The 9,531-nt window shown below is 45.6% G+C and overlaps 1 protein-coding gene across 1 annotated transcript; it reads right to left on the reverse strand.

The window, feature by feature from the left end:
- Positions 1–8,022: 8,022 nt before the first annotated feature.
- On the reverse strand, positions 8,023–9,102 carry P2RY4 (pyrimidinergic receptor P2Y4; the record flags this gene model as incomplete). The annotated part of the gene is made up of 1 exon (XM_082609946.1): positions 8,023–9,102. The coding sequence occupies one exon, from the start codon at positions 9,100–9,102 to the stop codon at positions 8,023–8,025; it is 1,080 nt and encodes a 359-aa protein (XP_082466072.1).
- Positions 9,103–9,531: the final 429 nt, after the last annotated feature.

The following is a 9,531-nucleotide window of genomic DNA, read 5'->3' on the forward strand; positions in this document are numbered from 1 at the left end:
GAATTCTGGTTCCTTGTCCAGCTACACTAAAGTTGAGAACTTTTGAGAAGGGGTTTCCACCCACAGGAACTATAACTGATGTTTATTCATCCATTACTCCATTGACACTTCACAACAGCCCTGCCAAATAGGTATTACTATCTCCAGTTTATCAATGAGGAAACTGAAGCTCAGAGAGATTAAATAATGTGTACAAAATCATGCAGCTAGTGAGTAGCAGATCAAGGATTCAAAGCCACATCTGGTTATCTGACTAAAACTGCTATTCTCTCTACTACTCCTCATCACCTCCTTCACCAAAACACTTGCTTTCATCACATGAATGAAAGAGAACAGAGGTCTCAGGTGAAGCATTTAGCATAACCAGTTATGGATTGTGGGATGCAGTAGTAGAAAATGTGGGGAAAGCAGAAGCTCAGATGTACCATCTCCTTCACTTCACATCCAGGTTACCCTTACAGGTAAGCCAAGCAGTGAGTAGCCAGTGTAGTAGGATGTGAGATATGCTGGACAGGCCTACTTTCCTTCAAAATATCTTTCCAATGCCCTCCCAGCCTCCACTGCTCCTGAAGTACCCCTAGATCTTTAGGCTCCTTGAGCTCTGTGGCCTCTTAACATGGAAATATTCCCAGGAGAAGAAACATGAAGCTGAATTACTGACATGTAATTATTCAGAAAATACTTATTAAGCACCATTTATTAAGCAAATGGGATGATAAAATAACAAATATTTATATTTGCTTAGCTGTCTAGATTTGCAGAGTCTTGCCACAATCTGGAGTACCTAAAGCTGAGATTATGATCTTCATTTTACAGATGATGAAACTGTGGCTCAGAGTCTGAGTGACTCACCCAAGTGACATACCTGAGCCCCACCTTGATAACTAGGGCTCCAAGTTGGTTCTTCTGATTTTCAGTTCTATGCTCTTTCCTCTCTATCACAGTAACTCAAGGGGTTTACAGGTAGGAACTCAAAACAAAGACACATAAAAACTTAAATAACAATTCAGGATGATAGTATAAGCGATATCAAAAGAAAATAAAAGTGTCAAATGACTGATATAGATAATAATTACTGTAGGAGTGACCAGGAAGGTCACTGTCACTGTGGGTAAGAGTCAGCAGAGAAGGCCTCAAAGAGGAAGTGGGACTTAAGCCTGGCCTTTGACATTGGGTAGGAAAAAGACAGTGGGAAAATAAAGGGAGGGCATTCTAGAGTATGGGAAAGGAAGAATAAAGGTGGAGAGGTGAGAAAGCGAAAGTCTTATTTGGAAAAATAATGAGGAGATCAAAGTAGCTGGAGAAGAGAGATTTGTACTGGGGAGGAATGGAAAATAAAACTGAAAAAGCGCTCTTGAATTTCTTCTTTTTTTTTTGGACACAGCACAAGCTTTGACTAAAGAATGGAGAAATGAGAACTAAGTTCACAGATCAACTTCTCATCCACCTGGCAAGAGGGATTTAAATTTAAAGAGCAGAAGTGAGGCTAATGATGGGGAGGCATATGCATTAGTGCTCTTGAATTTCTGACAAAAGGATTTCAGCATGTCTTGTAGACAATGGGGAACCATGAAAGAGTTTTGAGTGAGAGAGTGAAACTGAAAGCAGTTTTGGGGCCGATTAATCTGGCAATATGCACTGTATATATCGTGCTAGGAAAGACTGGTGGCAAGGAAGACCAGTTGGGAGGCAGTGACAGTCAGTCAGGGAGAAGGTGACAAGAGCCAGTATTAGAATGGTAGCACTGGGACCATAAAGGAAGGCCAATTGTAATTGACATGATGAAGGAAGAAATGTCAGAATCTTGTGAAATAGGGAAGGCAAAGAGTCAAAGTTGCCTGAGTGTTTTCAAGCCTAGGTGACTTGAGAAAAGAAGATACCATGAACACAAATGAGCAAGACAGGTAGGGAAACTGGTTCAGGGAGTTTAGTTTTTGACATTTTGAGTTGGAAGTAACAATGGAAGATCCAGTGAAACTATCCAGTGGGCAACTGAAGACATAGAGGTGGAGCTTGGGAGAAAGGTCAGACATAGAACTGAGTTGGCCTGGTGTAATGGAAGGAGCTCTGGAATTCAGGGGTCCTGGAGCCTCGTCTCTGCTCTGCCCCTAAATTACTAAATCATGGGCAAGTCATATCTCTGGGCCTGTTTCCTCCTTTGTAAAGTGAGGGGGTGCCCCAGCCCTAGAAGATTTCTGAGATACTCTCAAGGACTATGAGTCAACTGAATTGTATTCACATGCATATATGTTCTCTCCAAGAGAAAAATCAAGGCTCAGAGGAGGGGAGGGGATTAAATAATCCCCAAATGCTATGACTATGACACATCTTGGAACTCTGTTTACTTAGGGAGTAAAAGAGAAAAAGAAGAAGTAATAAGAGAGAGTAAAGTAGGAAGAGAGAAACTTTAAAGCAAGGGGATAAAATAAGAAACTAAAGTTAAAAGTATTACAATAAATGGAAGAAATAGTTATATCAAATATGACAAAGGAGGCTTCCCTGGTGGCGCAGTAGTTGAGGGTCTGCCTGCCGATGCAGGGGACACGGGTTCGTGCCCCGGTCCGGGAGGATCCCACATGCCGCGGAGTGGCTGGGTCCACGAGCCATGGCTGCTGGGCCTGCGCGTCCGGAGCCTGTGCTCCGCAACGGGAGAGGCCACGGCAGTGAGAGGCCCGCATACCGAAAAAAAATATGACAAAGGGTTAACATGTATGTTAAATAAAAATACATTTAGATAGATAAGAATACCACTAAGATACCAACTGGAGGAGGATATGAACAGAGAGTTCACCCAAGAGAAAGTGCAAATAGTAAACATATGGGAAAGTATTCAATCCTATGAGTAATCAAAGAAAGGAATTAATAAGTTAATGTTTAAGCCATCCAAAAAGATTTCTAATCAAGTCCAATGCTGGGGCTGCAAGGGAACTGGAACACTCGCATGTCATTGTGGTGTTGAAAACTGTGCAGTCCTTTGGGAAATCGGGAAATCAAGCTCTATAAAAACATTCATGCTCTTTGAGCTAGTAATCTCACCCCTGGGAACTTGTCCTAGGAAGAGGATTACAAAGAAGAAAAAAGCTATATGCATTAAAATATTCAAAGCACAGAAAAATTGGGAGTCACCTAAATGTCCAGTAATAGGGGAATAATCAAATAAAATATAATCTACTGATGAATGTAATTTTTTTCTTTTCTTTTTTTTTTTTTTTTGCAGTACGCGGGTCTCTCACTGTTGTGGCCTCTCCCGTTGCGGAGCACAGGCTCCGGACTCACATGGCTCACGGGCCTAGCCACTCCGCGGCATGTGGGATCTTCCCGGACCGGGGCACGAACCCGTGTCCCCTGCATCGGCAGGCGGACTCTCAACCACTGCACCACCAGGGAAGCCCTGATGGATGTAATTTTATGTGGCCATTGGAGTGATAAATATGAAAGACTGTAACACAAGGAGAGTATCTGCAATTAAGTTTTTTAAAAGAAGAATTAAAAAATATATGTACATTATGATTGCACTTATATATAAAAAATATATATATATGTATTATACAAATTGAAAAAGCACAGAATGTGGAAATATGAAAACAATTGTCTAGGGTTGGGAAGTTGAGGTAAATATTTTCTTTCAAATTTTGCTTTAATGTTGTCATAGTGGAATTTATTAATGTGGTTTTTATAAAAAGTTTTAAAGAAGATATGCAACAGGGTCAAGCGAAGCAGAGAAGTCAAAAAGGATGAAGGCAGAGAAAAGATCATTAAAGGTTTTGCTTATGAGGCAATTTGTGTTCTAGGTACAGAAAAGTGTAGGAAGGAAACCAGATCCAGAGAGTTAAGGGGTGACTTTGTGGTGAGGAAATGGAATTCATGGTACTCTTTCCAGATATTTGAGAGTGAAATGAATAAGATGAATAGAATTTGTTTTTTGTTTGTTTGTTTGTTTTAATTTATTTATTTTTGGGTTGTGTCGGGTCTTTGTTGCTGCACGCATACTTTTTCTAGTTGTGGTGAGTGCGGGCTACTCTTTCTTGTGGTGTGCCGGATTCTCATTGCAGTGGCTTCTCTTGTTGCGGAGCATGGGTTCTAGGCACGCGGGCTTCAGTCGTTGTGGCTCTCGGGCTGTAGAGCACAGGCTCAGTAGTTGTGGTGCACGGGCTTAGTTGCTCCGCGGCATGTGGGATCTTCCTGGACCAGGGCTCAAACCTGTGTCCCCTGCATTGGTAGGCGGATTCTTAACCGCTGCACCACCAGGGAAGTCCTAGAGTTTGTTTTTTAAAACTAGATGTAATCAGTTACAGAAGAGACTGAAAATGAAGAGGGATAAACAAAGGAAAAGGAAAGAGGGCCACTTCTTATTCTGGGACTGCAGGGAAGAAAGAGAGAAAGACAAAATGAATGTAGAAGTAGAGTTATCATGAATGAAACAGAGGGAAGCTGAGATATTAGATTTTATCTGTTTTTCAGGAGGCAAGGTAACTCTTTTTTTTTTTTAAAGATCTTTAATGGAGTATAATTGCTTTACAATGGTGTGTTAGTTTCTGCTTTATAACAAAGTGAATCAGTTATACATATACATATATCCCCATATTTCCTCCCTCTTGCGTCTCCCTCCCACCCTCCCTATCCCAACCCTCTAGGTGGTCACAAACCACCTAGCTGATCTCCCTGTGCTTTGCAGCTGCTTCCCACTAGCTATCTATTTTACGTTTGGTAGTGTATATATGTCCATGCCACTCTCTCACTTTGTCACAGCTTACCCTTCCCCCTCCCCATATCCTCAAGTCCATTCTCTAGTAGATCTGTGTCTTTATTCCCATCTTACCCCTAGGTTGTTCATGACCTTTTTTTTTTCCTTAGATTCCATATATATGTGTTAGCATATGGTATTTGTTTTTCTCTTTCTGACTTACTTCACTCTGTATGACAGACTCTAGTTCCATCCACCTCACTACAAATAACTCAATTTCATTTCTTTTTATGGCTGAGTAATATTCCACTGTATATATGTGCCACATCTTCTTTATCCATTCATCTGATGATGGACATTTAGGTTGCTTCCATCTCCTGGCTATTGTAAATAGAGCTGCAATGAACATTTTGGTACATGACTCTTTTTGAATTATGGTTTTCTCAGGGTATATGCCCAGTAGTGGGATTACTGGGTCGTATGGTAGTTCTATTTGATAGAAAGCCCAGAGATAAACCCACGCACATATGGTCACCTTATCTTTGATAAAGGAGGCAAGAATATACAGTGGAGAAAAGACAGCCTCTTCAATAAGTGGTGCTGGGAAAACTGGACAGGTACATGTAAAAGTATGAGATTAGAACACTCCCTAACACCATACACAAAAATAAGCTCAGAATGGATTAAAGATCTAAATGTAAGGCCAGAAACTCTCAAACTCTTAGAGGAAAACATAGGCAGAACATTCTATGACATAAATCACAGCAAGATCCTTTTTGACCCACCGCCTAGAGAAATGGAAATAAAAACAAAAATAAACAAATGGGACCTAATGAAACTTCAAAGCTTTTGCACAGCAAAGGAAACCATAAACAAGACCAAAAGACAACCCTCAGAATGGGAGAAAGTATTTGCAAATGAAGCAACTGACAAAGGATTAATCTCCAAAATTTACAAGCAGCTCATGCAGCTCAATAACAAAAAAACAAACAACCCAATCCAAAAATAGGCAGAAGACCTAAACAGACATTTCTCCAAAGAAGATATACAGACTGCCAACAAACACATGAAAGAATGCTCAGCATCATTAATCATTAGAGAAATGCAAATCAAAACTACAATGAGATATCATCTCACACCAGTCAGAATGGCCATCATCAAAAAATCTAGAAACAATAAATGCTGGAGAGGGTGTGGAGAAAAGGGAACACTCTTGCACTGCTGGTGGGAATGTAAATTGGTCCAGCCACTATGGAAAACAGTATGGAGGTTCCTTAAAAAACTACAAATAGGAGGCAAGGTAACTCTTAAGAGGTTATAGGGGAGAATGAAGTTGGGGTCTTGAGAAGGTAGAAAAGACAGTAAAGAGTTGCTCTGGAATGTTCACTAGGAACTCAGCAGGCTAAGGGGAATGGGAGCTTAGATGAAGTTCTAACACATCAAGTTTCAGTGGGTCAAGCCAGCCTTGGGCTCTGACTTCGCCTGCAATCCCCTCTAGTCCTAGGGGAGAGAAGACTGGCCCAAGGTGAAAGTCAGGGTGTTTAAAATTAGAGTGTGAGAGAAGGTGGCCCAAAAGTAGCAGACCACAAAGTCTGGGCAGTTAGTCTCAGTTAAGCGTAGGGGACTTCAATGAACTGGACAAATGGAAGAGCCTGGGTCAGCTGTGATGAAGAGAGCAACTTTGTTAGGTGGGGCTGGTGGGTAGGAGAGGTGATACGTGAGGAGACTGTGTTCATCAGAATAAAAGGGAGTGAGTGCCGATGAGGAACAGCATATGAAACAGTCTAGGCAGTGGCCATGAGACTGGGAGGCTAGTAAGAAGAAGGCCAGTTCATTAACTCCTAGTGGAAGGGGTCCTTGATATCTAGAGAGGAAGAGGGAGCACTTACAAGAATGCAAAGGGGGACTCAGGGGCAGTGAAATCATTTTATTTTTCTGCAGACCAGCCCTAACCTTACTCTCAAGAGAGACCCCTTAGAAGCCAGGAGACAAGCAAGGGATCAGAGCTAGGTCAGCAAGAGTGGGGCAAAAGGAAAGGAAGGCTAGAGACTCAAGAGACAAAAGGACTGCAAGGCAATTTTAGAGAGGGTGCCTGGAAGTGTAAGCCTACTCTTCTCACGAATGCCTTCCCAGAAACTCTTACTTCCCAAAGCTTGGGAGTTAGCTCCCCAAATTCCACACCCCACCCCCACTCCTGGAAGTCTGTAAGCACTAAGATAGTGCTGGAGAGGAGTGACTCTATGGGAAACTCTGAGGGGAGCTGTCCTAGTCCCAGTGCCTTGCCCTGTCCTCGAAGTCCTAAAACCTGATCTGAAAGAGCTGGTGACAGATTTATCATTTATCTAGGGCAGGAGCTAGAGAAAGGGGAGAGACCAGTGGAGAGTCAGCTCTGGGCCTCAGTCCCTGTCACCACCCCAATCTCTGCACAAACCTTCTCCACCCTTTGGTGCTGGAACTTATGCCATAGACATGAGAGCTCCTCCCTTGCGTTCTGAGTCATCCACTCTGCCTTTCATTAAGTACAGGAGAGCTGTCAAATATGTTCTCAGCAAACCTCATACAGAAGGGCCAGTCCCATTCCTGTTCCAAAGGCCATTATCAGCTTGGGTCCTGCCCCCTGAGGCTCCTCAAGGTCCCCACCCCATGAGAAGACTCAGGGCTCCCTCTCTACCTCATGGCTACCCACCATTCAACAGGGCCATGCCTCTAGCTGCACATGGGGACCCTGACAGGCAGGCTCTCTGGGATGGTGCCCTAGTTCAGCACCTCGGTAGACAAGACTATCCTGTCTTCCAGGGGAAACCAGGGAGTGGGTGTGGGCACTACATATATCACTTCCCAGGCATTTGTAATATGCTGGTGCCCCCACTTCCTGATTCTGGCTATCACTGGTCAGATGAGTCAGGCCAATCCTGAGATCACTCCAGCTTCTTCACCCCTCCAGTTAAATGCTCTGGTCTGGCTGAAGGAACGCATGCTATACAAGGATATGGGGGGAGAGGGCAGGAGAAGGAGGGCTGGGGAAGATTTCCAGCAGCCTTGTAGGACCAAGAAACAGGACCAGTGGCCCCAGGAAGGGGACAGAAACAAAGAGAAAGAAGTCGAGGACGAAGAGTGGCTGCTAGTGTCTTTGGCTAAAAAGGAAAAGGCAACTGAAGGGTTTAGGAGCGATGGGGTCACACGTGATTTCTCTGGCTCCTCCTAAATCTCAGGGTGAGGGCCTCTCTCCAGAGCTCAAAAAAGAGGAGAAAGCAGCCAGATCCGGTGTCACTATAAGGTTCCCTCCCCTCTGCCCTGCACTCACCCCCTTTCTCTCACTTCCCAGCTTCCTTTACAATCTATCTGCCCAAGCCACCATCCTGGGGGGTGGCTGTCCACCTGCAGCTGCTGTCCTCAGGCAGGGACACCAGCGCCAGAGAAGAGGCAGCTGTGGGGAGACGGGGCCTGCCACCCCTGCAGAGCTGCCAGAGCTGACGTCGATACTTGTCCCCAGTGAGCAAATAGAGCACAGGATCCAGGCAGCTATTGGCACTGGCCAGAGGCCGAGTCACTTTATAGACCATGTTGGCGATGTTCAGCACCCAGCAGTCAGCTTCCAACAGCCTTGCCATGTAATAAACGGTGCGGGTGATGTGGAAAGGCACGAAGCAGACGGCAAAGACAGTCAATACCACAGCGCTGGTGCGCAGCGAGCGCAGATGGGAAGATGACTGGGCAGCCCCTGGCAAGGGCCGATACAGGCGCCGGGCCATGAGCCCATAGCAGACAAGAGTGACCAGGCAGGGCACGCCAAAGAGCAGCCCCATGACTGCCGAACTGAAGTGCACGTAGTGGTCAAACTCCTCAGGCTGGGTGGTGTCATGGCACAAGATGATGTCCCCCTTAGGGCTGGTGGTGACAAAGAACAAGTTGGGCATGAGGCAGCCAGCTACGACCAACCAAACTGCCAGGCAGAGAAGGCCAGCAAGGCGCGGGCGGCCCCAGTGCAGCACCCTCAGAGGGTGGCAGATGCCCAGGTAGCGGTGTACACTGATGCAGGTGAGGAAAAGGACGCTGCAGTAGAGGTTCCAATAGAAGAGAAAGCGGATGAACTTGCAGAGCCCAATGCCAAAGGGCCAGTGGTTGCGGGCTGCGTAATAGTAGATGAGGGTGGGCAGCGACAGGACATACAAAGTATCTGACAAAGCTAAGTGGAACATGTAGGTGGCTGTCACATCCCACGGTCGGAGGCAAAAGAGGAAGAGCCAGATGGTCAGGGCATTGAGGCCTAGGCCCAGCACAAAGACAACTGCATAGCTCACGGGCAGCAGGATAAACTTGAACTCCTCATTAAACCGGCAGTCCAGCTCCAACTCACTGTCGTCAGGATCTGAGTGGGGGCCTAAGGCTGTGAACAGTGAGGACTCCGTACTAGTCATGGTCCCCCTAGGGGTGGAAAGGGCAGAAGTGAGGGTAGCCAGATTTCCCTGGCCCCCCAGCCCTGACCTGAGGCAAAAATGCAGAGAATGGGGAGGGCGATGGTTGAAGCACAAGGGGGAGTTGAGAGGATGCATCTGGGAGTAACCCGGGCCAGCCTGGCTCCTGCCAGAGCTCCCTCGGTCCAGCCTGGGGAATAGTAGGCAGCAGGCAGTGCCAGGGCTCAGGAGGGCAGTCAGTGGGTTTGGGTCTTTCTTCTGAAGCTGACTCTGTCCTTCAGAGCTTGGTTAGCTAAAGGGGGTCAAGGCCTACCAGGACTATCCAATGTAGGAAGATACCCAGACCCAAATTGTCTCCCAGCTTATCACAACAGCTGTGTCCCTGTGAAGAGGACATCTCTCCATACAGTAACTTCTCTCCCCTGGTCCCAG

Source organism: Mesoplodon mirus (assembly GCF_964341445.2).
Source record: "Mesoplodon mirus genome assembly, chromosome: X".
In the NCBI taxonomy this organism is placed as follows: domain Eukaryota; kingdom Metazoa; phylum Chordata; class Mammalia; order Artiodactyla; family Ziphiidae; genus Mesoplodon; species Mesoplodon mirus.